This window comes from Callorhinus ursinus, unplaced genomic scaffold (genome assembly GCF_003265705.2).
Source record: "Callorhinus ursinus isolate GAN/ISIS: 27379988/994484 unplaced genomic scaffold, GSC_fseal_2.0 scaffold23, whole genome shotgun sequence".
In the NCBI taxonomy this organism is placed as follows: domain Eukaryota; kingdom Metazoa; phylum Chordata; class Mammalia; order Carnivora; family Otariidae; genus Callorhinus; species Callorhinus ursinus.
In genome coordinates, this window is record NW_027397085.1 from 21,392,453 (window position 1) to 21,412,133 (window position 19,681).

The 19,681-nt window shown below is 37.8% G+C and overlaps 1 protein-coding gene across 2 annotated transcripts in view; it reads right to left on the reverse strand.

Annotated features, from left to right (window-relative positions):
* Nucleotides 1-19,681, reverse strand: part of STK32A (serine/threonine kinase 32A) — a 129,928-nt gene that overhangs the window by 57,107 nt on the left and 53,140 nt on the right. For both annotated transcript variants that reach the window (XM_025892420.2, XM_073905551.1), the window contains exon 5: nucleotides 5,893-6,066. In XM_025892420.2, the coding sequence (XP_025748205.2) occupies nucleotides 5,893-6,066 (174 nt within the window). The remainder of the gene's footprint in view (nucleotides 1-5,892; nucleotides 6,067-19,681) is intronic.

Here is a 19,681-nt window from a genome sequence, read left to right on the forward strand (position 1 = left end):
TAGTAGAGGCATTGTCCCTAAGATTTTTCTTCACCATTGAAATGCTGATTTCTAGAAGAATGATAGCAACGTCTTGCAAGTAGCTACTTCAGTCCAAGAGCAAATGTGGGAAAACTAGTTCCTATGTGTCTCTTTCTGGAGGGTCTGAGATGAACCTGAGCGTCAGTTATTGGTTCCTGTGATGACAGCCAAGAAGACAAAGGTGATGAATAACAATACCATCCTGTCTATTTTGGGAAATCATACATTTTCTTTTTTTCCTCCTTCAATGCATCTGGAATCAGCTGGAGATGAAATGTTTGCAGCTCTCTGTTGTACTGCAGTTATCTCTACAAATTGCCTCATTAGAGTTTCATCTCATTCCTATAGGATTCGGAAAGCAGGGAATATATACATATATATATATAACTTGAGAGCGGGGTAATTCTTACAAAGAGGAAAAAAACCGATCAAACATTCCTTCGCAAATAGCATTTTGGTCCAGGATAACTGACTCTTTCACTCTTTCAATTTGCCTCATTCGTGTGGATTTGTAATTGAGGCTTCTTTAACATCTGACCAGGGAGGGAATACAAATTTGTCTTTGGGCCCTAATCATTACTTTCTATCACATTAGTCACCGGAGAGACTGTGGCAATCAACAAATCAAATAGTACTATCTCTGCAGGAAGGATTCTAACGGGTTTCATTTTCCTTGTTTTCTTCATAAAAGCAAATAATCACTGTGTCTACATTTTAAAATCTCTACTCCCTAATTAAATGTAAGTTACTAGAACTAGAAACTGGCCATCACTTGGAAACTATGCTGATTTTCAAGCTGTCTTCATAGAAAAATGTTTGACATCTTGCTAAGAAAAGTGTTCAATTACACAATTCAAAATTAATGCTTAGTGTGCAATCCTGTGTCTTTCACAACAACTGTAGAAAAGGACGTTTCTAAAGTTAAGGACAAGCGGCTAAATATTCTACACATTTAGGAAACTACCAAAAATTAAAGTCAATGGGTTAAAAAAAAGGTCCACAAAATAAAACAAACCCCCTTTATGTCTTGCTTGGAATTTATGAAAGAAACAGGATTTATGGTATTTAAAAAAATAAGTAGACACTGCTGACAGGAAAGTCAACGTGAAGAAAAAATTAAAAACAGAGACCATTCTATGTAACACAGGGAGATAAATGAGTGCTTTCAGAGTACTTCTAGATTTATAAAGGGTTTTCACAACAAGAGCAGAAAGAGGAGTCCAGTCTATGTCAGAGGAAGCTAGATTTGATGGAATCTAGGATAACAAAACATCTTTCAGCTACTCAGAAAATTGGATTATAAGACACATCCTGAGTTCTGAATTATTATAGTGTGAATGAAAACCCTTTATAAATCCTCCGAGCTCTCAAGAAACTTTGTTTTGTCACCCCAAACCGTCATCTTGTCTGAAGTACTTCAGGCTTTCTCACACAATTTAGCGTCTAGTTGTATGCTGTTCTCTCTTCAGTTGGTTCCACATGTACCATCTTCAACTGGGCCGCCAGACTGAGTGCCTGCAGGCAGGGGCCGTGCCTCACCTCGTCCCACAGCGCCCCCCCACCCGCCCCCAAGCCACAACCATGCTGACCACCACAAGTGTGGAGAATGGTGAAGACATCTGCATTTTCTTCAGTGATGCCTCACCTACTTGTTAGCCATGCGACCTCGGGCGAGTTACTTCATCTTTCTAAACCAGTTTCCTGGGCTGTAAAATGGGGACAGTAACACCCTCAGCCTCCTGGTTGTGAGCAGATTAAATGAAATAAATTGCAACTGCTCGGCAGAGCACCTGGGCCCCGGGAAGCCCTCAGTAAATGGCAGCCCACCGCTGCCACTGCTCCGCGTTTGCTGACTGATGGGGATGATTTTGAATCTTCTACCATGTCCAGAGACAAAATGTTGTTTTGTGCCTGAAATTAGGAAGTCACACATTTTATATATGCAGATGGTCTTTCCTTGTCTTAGGAAGCTACTGAATTTCATAGATTCTGTTTTCTTCATTCACACTATAATAACTCAGAACTCAGGATATGTCTTATAATCCAATTTTCTGAGTAGCTGAAAGATGTTTTGTTATCCTAGATTCCATCAAATCTAGCATGAATTTTGTGGATTTTTTTGAAGACAGTTTTTTTTTTTTTTTTTTTTTTTTGGGAGAGAGGCCAATCAAGCATGCACAGAGGGACAGAGAGAGAGGGGGAGAGAGAATCTTAAACAGCCTACATGCTAAGCGTGGATGTGGGGCCGACTCATGACCCTGAGATCAAGACCTGAGCTGAAACCAAGAGTCAGGCGCTTATCTGATTAAGCCACCCAGGTGCCCCTGAAGAAAGATTTTAAAAAGAGAATTAGAGCACTCGAAAGCCTTCTCTTCTTCCCTGTTGCTCTTCATGCTTTTAACTCTGCCCCGTGAGCCAGAGCCTTGGAGTGCCATCATTATTATCCTTTTAACACCTCAGACAAAGGAACACAGCTTATTTTACTGTGTCTCTGTGTTTTAAGCCACTTGACACCTTCTCAATTTGATATTTGGTGCTCTGGAGGCAGAAAGCCATGATTACCCAAGCAATCTCCCAATTAACATGTTTATTTGGTCACTACTGTCTTGAAAAGCCTTAATGATGTTGACACATGTCCTGATTTTTTTCCAGAACACTTATGGGTTTGCTCGTTGCCCAAGCATAATTATTAATAGCAACTCCTTTCATTTTCAGGGGTAGTCTGGTTTGGATGATAAAATTATATGGTTACTCCATGTGAAGACCAAGGTAGGTCTGAAATTCTTGGCTTTAATGTCTTGTGTTTTAATTTTGTCTTTGTTATTCGTAATTCTGGCTTTTAGTCAATCATTCCCTCATATTTTTACTCCATGCTGGTTATACAGTGAAAAGCAAAACGCACAAGGCCCTAACCCATGAGGTTTACACTGTAGTAGAGCAGCAGATATTAAGTAATTGCTCGTCAACATGTCACAGCTCCTCAGGAGAGGTACAAAGTGCTACAGTTGCCTATCAAATGTAACACATGTGGGGCACCTGGGTGGCTCAGTCAGCTAAGCGTCTGCCTTCAGCTCAGGTCATGATGCCAGGGCCCTGGGATCGAGCCCCACGTGGGGCTCCCTGCTCAGTGCGGAGCCTGCTTCTCCCTCTCCCTCTGCTCACCCCAGCTTGTGCTCTCTCTCTCTGTCTCAAATAATAAATAAATTCTTTAAAAAATACATATGTATATGTATGTATATATACATATATACATATATATACATACATAACACATGGGAAGTGCAGTGGGGCCTTATAGACAACAGAAATACACCTGCATTATTTTCTGACCCCAAGAAGATGTCCTCTCATTTTAACACCATGCTCAGAATGTCACTGAGTTTGCCTTCATTTGCCGCGGTGAGGAGACACTTGAGTACAAAGAGGCTCTTCTGAGAATGGGAATGAAGTAATAATTGTATGTAAAGGCCAAGAGGCAGAAAGTTAATCCTTGGTTTCTTATTTAAGTGGCAGAATGGTGATGAGAGCAACAGAGAGTAAGGGAGGAAGGAATGGACAGCGATGCCTGGTGTTAGCAAGCTCCTTAGGGTACAAATTGTGTTGACTTTTCTGTTTTTTTTCCCCTCCTGAATTCCTTTTTGAACACACTTCTAAGCATAGGGCAGAAAAAATGAAGCCCAGAGAAAGAAGGCAGGGGCCCAGATTCAAACAGGGAAAGAAGAAAGTTGAAAGGTACTTGTAGCCATGCGAACTTCTCATAGTACCTGCCTCCTTTTTGAGATCCGGAGTGTCAGCAACCCAGCCGGATTGTGGGTTGGCAATCTTGGGTCAGATGAGTGAGCATGAATACCCTGAGAGGGACACCATAGACTACAAATAGGAAAGTTTCTCCTTAGAAAGAACTGTGGGGGACCAGAAAGTCAGTATGGGAGAAAGACTGCTTGGGAACAGGGTTCCCAGTTACTGACAAAACACCAAGTGTGTTCATTTACTTCCAAGATCCTACATGATTAACTGGTCTGCTTTCTGTTCATATGTTGCCTGAATAGCATGCTTCCACAACAAATAGGTCCTCCAAAAGACAGGAAATTAAACAATGAGCATATAAGTATACAGGGTCAAGGCCACACACACACACACACACACACACACACACACAGATTGTTCCATAGTGCCTGCACAAAGAATCTATACATTATGATGCTATATCTTCACCCACAGGCTCTGTACTAATCTAGATAAATTTTAGGTAAGCATCAACTTAATGGTTGGCAAATATTTTATTTGGCCAAATTTTTACTACACTGTAAAGATGTAAACATAGTTAAAAACCTAGCAAATTCTTCAAAGATTAGAAATAAGACAGTGGCAGACTCACATGTGTTGACTTTTCACTTAATGATGTGTACTTAATGCATATATTTCATATGTGTAATGAATGCGAGTTGCTATAGTAGACAGAGCTATGACTTTGGGTTCAGAGAGACCTAGGTTTATTGACTTTACTGAATCGGTTCTAGTACTTTTTGGTGGAGTCTTCAGGGTTTTATCTATGTATTATCATGTCATCCAGAAATAGTGGAAGTTTTACTTCTTCCTTACCAATTTGGATGCCTTTTATTTCTTTTTGTTGTCTGCTTGGTGTGGCTAGGACTTCCAATACGATGAAATAGATGGAGGTAGAGAGTATAATGCTAAGTGAAATAAGTCTGTCAGAGAAAGACAAATACCATATGATTGCTCTCATACATGAAATTTAAGACACAAAACAATAAGCAAAGGGAAAAAAAGAGAGAGAAAGAGACAAACGAAGACACAGACTCTTAACTATAGAGAATAAATGGATGGTTACAAGAGGGGAGGTTGATGGGGGGGTGAAACAGGTGAAGGGGATTAAGGAGTGCGCTTATCTAATGAGCACTGAGTAATGTACAGAATTGCTGAATCACTATATCATACACCTGAAACTAATATAAGACTGCATGTTAACTATACTGAAATTAAATGAGAAACTTAATAAAAAAATTCTCATAAATACGCTGGATGATAATTAGTATCTCCAAATGAGAGTTTTCTCATATTTAACATGGTCCAACTATACCTACTCTGATCACTTATCACATATTATTATAGAGATTGAGATACTATATAGGAAATCATCATTAAAAGTACCAATATCTTTACATCACACAAATTCTGCTCCTGAAGCCAATATTACATTATATGTTAACTGACTAGAATTTAAATAAAAGCCAAACAAAAAAACCCTACCAATATCTTTTTTAAAAGATTTTATTTATTTATTTGAGAGAGGGAGAGAATGAGTGGGAGGGAGTGGGAGAGGGAGAGAAAATGTGAAGCAGACTCCATGCTGAGTGCAGAGCCTGACACAGGGCTTGATCCCACAACCCCAAGATCACGACCTGAGCTGAAATCAAGAGTCGGACACCCAACCGACTGAGGCACCCAAGCACCCCACCTACCGATACCTTTACAAATTAAAGTATTATCCTTTTCTGTCTATTGTCTGTTAGGGTTTATAGCTACTTGTGTTATTTCTTTGTTTCATTTAACACAGATTCCACAAGTGAAGGAGATACATTCTTGTATGTCACCTTTTCTTTGTCTAGTGCCAATACTCATTGATTCTGGTATTATTGTTTACTAACTGTGACTTTAAGCAAATTAAGCTCAATGGGCTCATTTTTTTTTAAATCCTCATAAGAGGGACAATAAGACTACCTTAAGGGACTGTTGCAAGAGTTCAGTGAGGATTACCCGTCATGTTCAACAAGAACTTGTTGAATGCACCAGGTTGTGAATTCTCTCCTGTACATTCAGTGCAAGGCTGTCCCCTTGGACCTAACTGACCTGTGGATGATGCGCTGGCTCTGCAGGTAGTCCAAGGCCATGGCCAGCTCACAGATGAAGAGCTTCACGGTATCCTCCTGGAAACGGACATTCTGCTGCAGGTGATAACGCAGGTCCCCGCCCAGCAGGAGGTCCACTACCATGAACATATCCTCCTCATCTTGGAAGGAGTACCTGGAATAGAGTTAGAAATGAAAGTATATTAAATACATTTACACACTACAGCGTCCCAGAGGCACATGACACCTCATAGATCAGAACAGAGTGTTCTTTAGCGAAGAGTTCAAACTTTGGTTGCAGATGGTCTATCTTTGCTCTATGATCCTGGACCTTCAGTTTCCACATGTGTGAAGGGGAATAATAAGAATGCCTACCACATGTGGTCATAGTAAAGAACAAATAGAACATTTAATGTCTTGCCTGACATATAGTAAGCACTCAATAACTATTAGCTTACAAAGCTATAAAGCTCAGGAACTAAAGAAAATCCCACTCGTCCACGTACCATTAACCATCATATCCTAACCACACTACCGCAGGAGGTCCATAAAATATGAATTATGAGGCGTCCTTGAACCATTCTCATTCCCATTTTTCCACATGATCAACTTCATTGCCCAGCAACCTTATAACAAATCATGTACCACATTAATGATAAGAAAAAGATATAAAAGGGCAATAAAAAAATGCATAGTACAAGGAAGTAATTCACTTTGGGATGGGGAGGTAAGGGAAAGCTTCTCAGCAGAAGCGAGACCTGAGTTACATTTTGAAGGATGGTGACAGTAATAACCACAAAATAAAGCTAGTGTCACTGATGTCTCCATTGAGCCTCTTCTCTGGGGCAGGTGCTGAAGCCCTCTACAAATGGCACACCATGGCCCCCAAATGCTGCTTTTAAGCTCCCACTTTAGAAATGAGGAAATCAAGGCCAGGTGAAGTAATAGGCACAAAGTCAAACACCTAATACATGGTAGAGCTGAAGAGTTCTCCAGGTCCCAAAGTAAGATTTGATAGGCAAAAATAGCCTGCACTGAGCACAGACATGGGAAAGAACATAGCGTGAGTGGAGAAAGGAAAATAGTGTGGGTTTGCTCTAAAAACGACAACAGGTATGAAGGGGAAGCTTGAGCCTAGAGACGAACACAGAGCAGATCCCATGACAGGCGCCTGTTCACAAGTCTGTAGGCATTGGGGTGACATTGAAGAGTTTCAAGCAGGACGTACGATCAAGCATGGACTTCACACTTGAGGGAGCATGGGGTGGAGAGATGGGAAGGGTAAATGAGACACAGAAGAGCAGAACTGGCCTCTGCTGTTTGCAGAGGGCCTCTTGTAAAAAAAAAATGCATTCCTGCTGCTATGATTTATTTTGTTCTTTCAAAGCAAAGACATGATTTCTAGGCACAATAATGCTCTCTGAATCAGCACTGTTTTGACATGTTTCTTTTGACATAATGTCCCTGAGATCACATTTTAAACTTTTATTTGAATCAAAGAATTAAGTGTCTTTGAGCAGTGCCCAGGGATGCAAACTAATTCCTGGTGACAAATTCTTTGCTCAGGAAAGAAATGTAGACTATCAATAACTGAAGAACTGTACTTAGTATTTTTTCGTCTTTATAACAATCATTGTGCTAAAGGAGAAGGTGGGGACTTGCAAGGAAAAGAAACAAGAGAAATTCAATGAATCATTAATCTGAGGCAGCAACATTCTAACGAAGACTAACAGTCCCTGATGCTTACTTGTCCAATGAATAAAATTTTGCTTATCACTGAAGACTGATTCACATAGAAGATGACAGAAATGAAGCCCTTGGGGGAGTTTAGACAGAAACACAGGAGGTGCTTTTTAAAAATCTGACAATGAATACATTTTTGGTGTTGTCTTCTGGAAATGATATTCTTCACCTCCAGTGTGATGACTGGCTGGTCATCCCTGCCATAGGTTCAATGGGCACCAGAAAAATTTCCTGGACCCAGGCTGTTTGGTTCACAAATTTCCCTCTGCACTACTGCGCATTATATTTGTTGTGTTTTAAAGGTCTTTCAGTAAGCAACGATGTGCTAAAAAACATGTAATCATGCCGGGGACCTGTTGCACCTTTGGCTGCTTTCAGCTAATGATCCCTCAGGGGATGAGTGAGGTCTCTTCGGATTGGTGGCAAGTGGGGTAGGAGTGGTGATATGGGGGAGGCTTGGGTATCACAAAAAGAAGAGATGTCAAGGCAAACAGCCTAGGCAGACCAAGCGAGCATACAGGGCAGCCGTTGACTGCGTTCAGCTCCCATGGGAGGTCAGAAACCTGGCGACATACCAGAGGACTCCTGTCCCATCTTCACTGAACTCTAAGGAGGGGCAATGGTATTATTAAATTCGCCCTGATGAACAACCATTTTTACTGAGACTTGAGTGAAGCTATTTTTATTCCAAGAACAGATAGATAAAGGTGTCAGTCACAGGCAAGTTAACAACAGTGTTCTGCCATGCAAGGGATTATTAATCAAAGAAAGAAGAAGCCCAGGCAAGAGACAACATGCTTCCCTTGTCCAGTATGAATATAAATTTATTTAATATGGGGCCAGGTTTGGCTATTAAGAATCATTTTTCTCCTTCAGCACATCAGATCTGAAGCCCTTTATACATATCTTAAAAACTCTCAGAGAAGGGGAAGATAAGTATTTGATTATACAGAACCAAATCCAGTAAAATATGTGGGCCTAATATAGTTCGGTGATAACTAGAACATGCAAGTTCATACCACAGTCTGATATTTATTGATAAAAGAGTAAGAGCTTCCTTATACCTTGTCCATTTATCACAGAGACTCACTGTTGCATTTCCATGACTTTTATTTCTTAGCTGACAGCTCCAAAAATACTAAGCCTGGTCCCAGTGCCTATGAGATGCATTGCAGTGTGCTCAGTAGGATAAGAGATAATCAACAGAAGACTACCATGTATTCCACCCTGTTCCATCATGTTTGACCCAGACTATGGTTGTAGCTATTCATAGCTTTCTCTGGATAATCTTGGACCTCTCCAGTCCTTCCTACACACCCCAGTTATATTTTTACACTGTGAGCCTTGTATCATCCAGCCACATAAAACCCTTTCACCTCTTTCCATGGTCTATAGGATCCTGTATGGCCTGTCTCTGTTTACTTTTTCAGACTTAACTTTAGATCTCTTCCATCCCTTATCTAGTAATTCTTGCTCTCTCCAGCCTTAGAAGACTGCTATGTGGTGTGGCCCGTGCCTATGTTTGCGATGCTGTCCACTGCCCGGTTCTTTTCATCTTTCACCCTCAGCTCAAGTGACACTTCTCACAGAGATATTTCTAATACTCCGTATTAAATCAGGTCACCTTGTTACATACAATGCCATATTCTTGTTCACAGGAGTTAGCATAATTTGAAAATATTTTCTTGTGTGCTTTTGGCTTAACTGTTTTCATTCCCACTATGCTACCAGGATGCATGCCAGCTTTTACTCATCCTTGACTCCTGAGCACCTACATACTGCCTGAAATGTAGCCTCTACAAATAGCTGCAGAAAAAAAATAACAAATTAATAAATGAACTAAAGAAAGAAAAAGGTTAAAACACAAGCTTTGGGTGTGTCTGATATACATACATTCCTTAGGTTCTATTCTTTTTTTTTTTTTTAAGAACAACCAGATCTGTTTTTTTAATTTAAATTCAGTTAATTAACATATGATGTATTATTGGTTTCAGAGGTAGAGGTCAGTGAGTCATCAGTCTTACCTAACACCCAGTGCTCATCACATCACATGCCCTCCTTAATGTCCATCACCCAGTTACCCCATCCCCCCACCTCCCCCCCCAAGCAACCCTCAGTTTGTTTCCTATATTTAAGAGTCTCTCTTGGTTTGTCTCCCTCTCTGATTTTGTCTTCTTTTTTCCTCTTCCCCTATGATCCTCTGTTTTGTTTCTTAAATTTCGCATAAAAGTGAGATCATATGATATATGTCTTTCTTTGATTGACTTATTTTGCTTAGCATAACACCCTCTAGTTCCATCCATGTCATTGCAAATGGCAAGATTTCATTTTTGATGGCTGCATAGTATTCCGTGTGTGTGTGTGTGTGTGTGTGTGTGTGTGTGTGATATATGTATATATCACATCTTCTTTATCCATTCATCTGTGGATGCACATCTGGGCTCTTTCCATAGCTTGTCTATTGTGGACATTGCTGCTATAAACACTGGGGCACAGGTATACAAGTGCCCCTTTGGATCATTACATTTATATCTTTGGGGTAAATACCCAGTAGTACAATTGCTAAGTCATAGGGTAGCTCTATTTTTAACTTCTTGAGGAACCTCCATAGTATTTTCCAGAGTGGCTCCACCAGCTTACATTCCCACCAACAGTGTAAGAGGGTTCCCCTTTCTCCACATCCTTGCCAACATCTGTCATTTTGTGACTTGTTAACGTTAGCCATTCTGACTGGTGTGAGGTGGTATTTCATTGTGGTTTTGATTTGTATTTCCCTGACGCTGAATGATGTGGAGCATTTTTTCAGGTGTCTGTTGGCCATTTGGATGTCTTCTTTGCAGAAATGTCTGTTCTTGTCTTCTACCCATTTCTTGATTGGATTATTTGTTCTCTGGGTGTTGAGTTTGATAAGTTCTTTATAGATTTTGGATACTAGCCCTTTATCTGATAAGACATTTGCAAATATCTTCTCCCATTCTGTCGGTTGTCTTTTGGTTTTGTTGACTGTTTCTTTTGCTGTGCAAAAGCTTTTAATCTTGATGAAGTCCCAAATAGTTCATTTTTGCCTTTGTTTCCCTGGCCTATGGAGATGTGTCTAGCAAGAAGTTGCTGCAGCCAAGGTCACAGAGGTTGCTGCCTGTGTTCTCCTCTAGGATTTTGATGGATTCCTGTCTCACATTTAGGTCTTTCATCCATTTTGAGTCTATTCTTATAAATTAGTATGATTACCAACTAAGTTCGAAGAAGTCACTCATGCTTGAAGCTGTCTCACGGAAGCCATCTTGAGATAAATCTGAATCTGAGCATTGGAAGAGATCTAAAATATTTCCAATGCAACATTTTTCAAATTGTGGCTTATAACCTATTAATGGGTTATGAAATCAGTTTGGTTGGTTCTAACAAACACTTTTTTTAAAAGAAATAAAATAGATTTGAATAGCATAGAAAAAAACATCACTTATGAAACTTTTGGTTTTGTGAATATGTATGTCTCTGTGAGTATATCTGCTGATTGTGATGAAAAATATATTTCTTCCTATGGTTTGCAGTCAAAAAAACTTGTAAATCGTGACACTAGGAGAACCTGCTGCCTATTGCAGAACTGTTGTGCCAAATCTTCATTCAGACTCTACCTTAGCAAGGGTCGGTTCTAATATCATTATCTAGAAAAACAAAGGAGATGAGTTACTGATATTAGTTACTGCTGTTAAAAGCATTCAGGTTTTGGAGAAAAAGTATATTGATTGATTCATCAAAGAATCAATTAAAAACACACTTAAGAAAAATACAGTTAGAAAATATATGGGGGTGCCTGGTTGGTTCAGTAGGTTAGGGATCCAATTCTTGATCTTGCTCAGGTCTTGATCTCATGGTTGTGAGTTTGAGCCCTGCACTGGGCTTCACACTGGGCATGGAGCCTACTTAAATAAATAAATAAATAAATAAATAAATGTCAGATAGGTCTGGGTTTAAATATCACATGTGAATTTGGAGCAAATCTTTTAAACTCAGGTTATCTGCACATTGGTAGTAATTTTATGCACCATGTGGCAAAGAGTATATTAGGTATAACATTTGTAAAGTAATTAGCATAAAGCAGGGCACATAACATAGTGGTAAAGAACATGGTCTTGGGGCCAGACTGCTCGTGTCCAAATCCCAGCTCTTCCCTTTAATGTCTTTATAACTGGAAGAAGTTACATGAGCCCTCAACACCCCCATCGACAATGGTACAAACCTCACAGGGCAATTGGGAAGTGAATTAATACATATTAAGTACTTAAAACAGAGCTTGGAAGATAGCTTGCAATAGGTAAATGTTAGCTCTTATTTTAATTACCTTTCTTCTTCCACCCACGAATGTAATATAGCTCTGGTATTAAGCAGATTAATTTTATGCAGTTATTTCCCATTATTTCATAAGATGAAATGTCATATGAAGACATTTACTGCCAATGATATAAGCCACATCATGCTCACTAATTGGACTTTTTACTATGTGTCAGATACCATGCTAGGTACTTTATGTGTATTATTGTATTTATTATTATGTATTATGTATTGTATTTAATTGTTACTGCAATATCTCCATTTTTACTGATCATAAGAATTCAGGTTTAACTCTCAAAAAATCAGCAATTCAAGTCCATCAACATATTTAAAAAATTCTACACCAGGACCAAATGAGACTAACACCTGGAAATCAATTAATGTAATACATAATATTAATAATTAAAGGAAAAAACATAAGATCATCCCATTATATACAGGAAAAGCATTCCACAAAACACTCATTCATGATAAAACTCTTAATAACTCAACGAACCTGGAATAAAAGAGAGTTTATTCAATCTGATAAAGGGCATCTGTGATAAAACCTACAGTAACCATCATACTTAATGGAGAAAGACTGAAGGCTTTCCCTGTAAGATCAGAAGCAAAGCAAGATCATCTGCTCTCACTTCTATTGAATATAGTACTGTAGGTTCTAGCCAGTGTAATTAGCCAAAAGAAAATAATAATAATAAATCAGTAAAAGACATCCATATTGGAAAGAAACAAAACTACCTTTAATCACACACATGATTCAGCATATAGAAAATCGTAAGAAAACCACACACACAAAAAACTATTAGAATAAATAAAACAGCAAGGTTGCAGGATACTAGATCAGTATACAAAAATCAATTGCATTTTTCTAAATAAGTGATGAACACTATGAAAATGAAATAAAGAATATGGTTGCATTCATTAAAGTTTCAAAAAGAATAAAATGCTTAGGAATAAATTTAGGAACCTTGTGCAAGACCCCTACACAGAAAATTATAAAACTTTGCTTAAGAAAATTAAAGAAGATCTAAATAACTAAAGACTACTCCATGTTCATGGATTGGAAAACTCAAATATTGTTAAGATGTCAATTATGCCCAAATTGATTTATAGAGTCAGTGCAATCCCTATCAAATTCCCAACAGGCTTTTTGCTTTTGCATAAGTTGACAGGCAGCTCCTAAAATTTACAAGGAAATGCAAAACATCTAGAATAACCAAAATAATTTTGAAGAGGAAGAAAATAAGACTTTGACTTTCCAATTTCTACATGTCCTATAAAGCTATAGTTATTAAGACAGTGTGGTATTGGCATATTGACCTATGTATCAGTGGAAGAGAATTAAGAGTCCAGAGATAAAGCTTCATAGTCACTTGATTTTTGGCAAAGGTGCTGGGAAAGGAGAGTTGGTTTAACAAATGATGCTGAGACAGTTAGCTATCCACTTCCAAAAATGATGAAATTAGACCACACCGTATAAAACAGTTAACTCAAATGGGTCCTAGACATAAATGTAAGTGCAAATACAATAAAATGTTTAGAATAAAACATAGGATAAAATCTTTGAGACATAACAAGAGGCAAAAGATTCCTAGATACAATACGAAAGCAAACTCCATTAAAAAATTGATGAATTAGACATTATCAAAATTCAAAACTTTTGCACCTCAAAAGGCACCATTAAGAGAATGAAAAGGCAGGTAGCAGACCGGGGAAAAATATTTGCAAAAAATATACTCAATAAGGAATTATATCCAGAATTTACAAAGGACTATTACAACTCAATAATAAGACAACCCAAACAAACAATGGACCGAGCTACAAATAGATATTTCCCTAAGGAGAATACAGATGAAAAGACGGGCAGCATCATTAGGAATTAGAAAAGTGGAAATTAAAATCATAAATGTCACACGTATCGGAATGGCTATAATAAATAAGAGGTGGTAAGTGTTAGTTTAGGATGCTGAGAAAAGGGAACTCTGATACACTGCGGGTGAAAAAGTAAATGGTGCAATCACTTTGGAAAACGGTTTGTGAGTCTCTCAAAAAGTTAAACATAATATTACCATTTCACCTAGCTGCCTAACCCAGAGAAATAAAAACATATTTCCATGCAAAGACTTGTACACAAACATTCATTGCAGCATTATTCAGAACTGCCAAAAACTGAAGAAAGGCTAAATGTCCGTTAACTGGTGAATGAACAAAATGTGATACATTCATACAGTGGAATACTATTCAGCACTAAAAGAGGAATGATCTACTAGCACAGACTACAACATGGATGAACCTCATAAACATTAAGCTACTTGAAAAGAAGCCAGACATAAGAGATGACTTATTTATAATTTAATCTATATGAAATTGCCAGAAAAAAGCAAAAGTAGAGATACAGAAACTAGATTAGTAGTTGCCTGGGACTCAGGGTGGGAATGGGGATTAACTCTTAATGGGTAAAAGCAATCTTATTGAAAGGATGAAAATATCCATAAATTGATTTATATCAATTACTGCACCACTCCATAAAATCATTGAATTGTTCCCTTGAAATGGGTGAATTTTATGACATGTAAAATACACCTCAATAAAGTTGTTCTTTTTTAAAAAATGACAGTGAATAGGGAAAGAAAGGATTATGGTGTAGACAGGTTATATATTTGTTCAAGAATCATATGTTAGGAAGTTGTGGAAGCAGGACTGCATCTAAATCCACACAGTTAACATACATGCTGTATGAGCAGTGACCAATATAGTTCATAAAACAAAAAGCATCCAAAGCTTATAATAAAATCCTGCCAGGGAATAGGATAGTTATTTAAATGCCCTTCGAGTCAACTCCCAAAATTCAGTTTGTATGCCTCTAGGGTATTCTCATTCCAATGGTGGGACATTTCCGATCATCAGCCAGCCAGGCATCCATAGAAGAATTTTTAAGAACCAATGTTGTCCACGAGAGACGATGGACTCTGAAAAACCAACTGAGGGTTCTAGAGGGGAGGGGGGTGGGAGGATGGGTTAGCCTGGTGATGGGTATTAAGGAGGGCACGTTCTGCATGGAGCACTGGGTGTTAACGCACAAACAATGGAGTCATGAAACACTACATCAAAAACTAATGATGTAATGTATGGTGATTAACATAATAATAAAAAAAATAAAAAGATTACAAGAAAAAAAAAAGAACCAATGTTGTCCTATGCACTCAAAGGTTAGAACAATTAATCTGTGTTTTTCAGACTCTGAAAAGGGTGTGCTCACAGCAGGCTTTTCACAGTTTAGGAAAGGCACTACCTCTTGTGAGAAGAGATCCCTCAGGAATGGGTCAAGAGGAGGTTAGGGTATACTGTTCCAACTGTTAAGTTCAGATCTGAATTTTAAAACCTGCCTTTGGAGCAGTGGCCATCATATTGCTCCTCTCGTGGCTCTGTAGTAATTTTCCAAAGTACATCCAATGTGAAATACATAAAAAACCACAGTATTATTTCACCTAATTCATTTGCCATGACAACACAGAAAACCCAAGGTTTGCAAAAGTCTGATTTCAATAGTTTACAAAAACTATACCCAGCTGTTGTTGTTGTGTGTGTGTGTGTGTGTGTGTGTGTGTGTATTTAACTGAAATGCCACAGCATGAATGACAAGCTGAGGTAAAGAAAGATAAATGGTTTGGATAACACTGGAACCAACTTGAGACAACAGTCTAAATTCGCTCTGCTATAAATTTAGAGGGGGAGAATTTACAATCCAAATAAGCACGTATGCCTTCTATTCCTTAATGTATCCAAGTGAGAACACTTCCATAAGGTTTGATGAGAGCACGGTTGGTGAGGATATGGAGAAATGGGCGCTCTCTTATGCTCTGATGGAGAGTAATTTGGTGAAAACGCCTTTGAAGACACCTCAGAAATATCTCTTCAAAAACAAAATGAAACAAAACCAAAAAAGCCCACATGGTTTTTGACCCTGTAATTTTATTGCCAGGAACTTTCACTATGGATACACTTGAAAAATTATAACAAGATGTACTTACAAGGAGACTCATTATATCACATAAAATAAAAAATAATTTGCACGCAATAGGGGAGCATGTAAATAAATTATGGTAAATTCACAGTACAACAATTTAAAAAAAATGAGGCAGATCTACATTCTGATATGAAAAGATTTCTAAGATATTATGAAGACAAGGCGAGGGAAAGAGCAATGGTATACTACAATATGTATTATAGGGTAGATGTTTAGTGTACATAAAAAGGATATATTTCAGGGGTGCCTGGGTGGCTCAGTTGGTTAAAGCATCTAACTCTTGGTTTTGGCTCAGGTCCTGATCTCAGGGTGGTGAGATCGAGCCCTGTGCATGGGCTTTGCGCTCAGTGGGGAGTCTGCTTGAGATTCCCTCTCTCCCTCTCCCTCTGCCCTTTCCTCCCTAACCCTGTGCTCTCTCGCTCTGAAATAAATAAATAAATCTTAAGAAAAGGATATATTTCAAAAGTATATATACACGCACAACCACAAAAGGAAAATAAATAATTATACGCATATGCTGATATATGCATAATTTTCTGAAAATATAATAACTAGTTATCCAAATGGTAGGATTATAAGTGATTTTATTTTTATTTATATTTTATTTTACATTTTATTTACATTTTACTTTTTAATTATATTTTTATATTTAAAAGGCCTAATAAATATAACAAAAATATTTCCTTCTACCCTCATATGTCTAATTATGTTGTCTCCTTGCAACAAATAGTAAATAAGCCCTAGAGATCTACTTCATGGTCAAGTGGATATAGACTACAGTATTATAATCATCAAATTTGTAAGAGCTAGAACATAATGATTCTAACCACTAAAAAGAAAGGATCATTACACAACAAGATAGAGGTGCTGATTATCGCCACAATGGTAATCATAGTACGCTATACAAATGTATCAAATTAACATGTTGTACACCTTAAATTTGCACAACGTTATATGTCAAATACATTTCAATCGAAAAAGAAAAAAAAAAGGAAAAAAAAGATGTCATCTCATCAGGAAAGGAACTAACCCATTTGAGTCAGCTCCTGATCTATATAAAATACCCAAACTAGTAGTTTTTATCAGTTATTCAATGTTAACATTTCCCTAATTGTTCTAGAAATGTTACTTAAAAAAAACTTTTATAGAATATTTAGGTCCTATAAATGGATTCAAACAAGGTCCATACTTTGTCCTTGGTTTGTGTGCCTTTAAATCTTTTTTATTCTATAGCTTCCCTGACTGGCTCTTTTTGTCCTAGTAATTTTTTGTTGAAGAAGCAAAGTCATTTTTGCTGTAGCATTTCTGTAGTCTGAATTTTGTTGACTGCCTTCCTGTCATGTCTTTCTCCATGTTCCACAACTTTCTGTTCTTCATGAAAATTGGTGGTTGGATCCCACGGCTTGTTCAGATTCAGGTTTGATTTTTGGGGAGCAAGACCTCTTCATAGGTGGTGTTGTGTACGTTTTTTATTATTATGTTCAGTTAGCCAACATAAAGTACATCATTAGTTTTTGATGTAGTGTTCAACGATTCATTAGTTGCATATAGCACCCAGTGTTCATCACCACACATGCCCTCCTTAATACCCATCACCCAGTTACCCCAACTCCCACCCCCTCCCTTCTGTAACCCTCAGTTTGTTTCCCAGAGTCCAGGGTCTCTCATGGTTTCATCTTCCTCTCTGATTTGTCCCCCTTCCGATTTCCCTCCCTTCCCCTGTGGTCCTCCCTGCTATTCCTTATGTTCCACTGATGAGTGAAACCATATGATAATTGTCTTTCTTTGCTTGACTTACTTCACTTAGCATAATCCCCTCCAGTCCCATCCATGTTGATGCAAATGGTGGGTATTCATCCTCTCTGATGGCTGAGTAGTATTCCATTGTATATATGGACCACATCTTCTTTATCCATTTATCTGCTGAAGGGCATCTTGGCCCCTTCCACAGTTTGGCTATTGGTGTTGTGTACTTTGATCAGAAGGTATATAAGAAATAAGTCTGTCTTTTCAAGGTGTTACCAGCTATTAATCTCCTGAATGGCTATCTCCAAGAATTCCTTAGGGGTTGTGATATTTGAATTCTATCATTTCTAATTTATATTTTAGTTGGAGTACTTTTAGAAAGTGAAAATGGTTGACCAGTTCTTTGGTTACTCTGACACAGAGTTCACATAAGAAAGGTAAAACCAATGCTTACATCTTCCTTTTATTTATCATTTTTCAAAATGACTTGGTTTCACAGAAGCCTCTGAAAGCAAGCAACAAGTTTTATTTTTTTTAGACATAATAAACTCACAGTTTTGATGTTATCCCCCTTATTGATGTTCCGTTCATAATGCCCATTCTTTGGCCAGTAGATACACAGTCAAGTGGATCATGTGTTATTTTGATGCAACCCTAGTAGGCTTTGATGGCTTTTTGATCTCCTGATATGAAAAAATACTCCTGGCTATTTCGTAGGATTCCTCCTCCAAACTATTTGAGTGATAGAAGTGTTGTCACTGTTACTAGGTCTTTTCAATGGAGAGAGCTAGGAACAGAAGGAGATATTTGGTATAGATACAATGTATAATGTGTACAGGAACACTCAAATGTAACCTAATGTAAATACATTGGAAGATCTTAATGATACTTTCTATTGACATTCAAGACAACAGAAATTCTTAATCTCATCAGTGTAATACCAGTGATTCCTTTCTCCCTTACTGAAAATCTTGGTTCTCAGGGATTTTGAGATCTCTCAAGGAGGGTTCACCAAATAATCCTTCGTTGTTTGCTTTATCCCATCATATATAAAAAAACACTCTCAGAATTGCAACATGAACACTACCTCCTACAACACCATTACTACAAACACTTTAAGATGTTTTTGCTATTCTTTTTTGTCATTGAGCTATATTTCACCAATGATGTACAGTAAAGTTATTGCTTGAAGGTTACTTGGAATAGAACATTTCTGTGTGGTGAGGCCACAAACTGGATATATACTTAGGTTAACTTGTTTCATTTTATGTTGCATTTTTTGGAATTCTTTTTAAAATTTAATTCTGTTTTATAGTTATGTAAAATATTTATGTTTTCAAAGTGAAATCTGCAAAACAAGGTATATTGAGAAAACTCGAGATTCTATCTCTATTTCTTGTAATCCCTCCATCTCTTCATTAAAACTTTTTTGAAAATATTTTTATTGCAGTAAAATATATATAGTATAAAATTTATCATTTTAACCTCTTTAAGTGTATACTTCAGTGACATTAAATGCATTGACACTGTTGTGCAAACATCACCACTGTGTACTCCAGAATTTTTCTTCATCCCATACAGACCCTGTACCCATTAAATAACCCCTCATTCTTCCTTCTCCACACACCTCTATTTTCTGTCTCTATGAATTGGTGTATTCTAGGCACCTTGTCTAAGCGGAATCATACCATGTTTCTCCTTTTGTATTTGGCTTATCTCCCTTACCATAATGTTTTCAAGGTTCATTCATATTGTAGCATGTGCCAGAATTTCACTCTGTTTTAGGCTGAATAAGATTCAAGTGGATGCATATGCCATGTTTTGTTGATCCACCCATCTGTTGATGGATATATGTCTTGTTCCTACCTTTTGATTGTTGTAATAATGTTGCTATGAACATGGGTGTACAAGTAACTGTTTGAGTCCCTGCTTTCAATTATTTTAG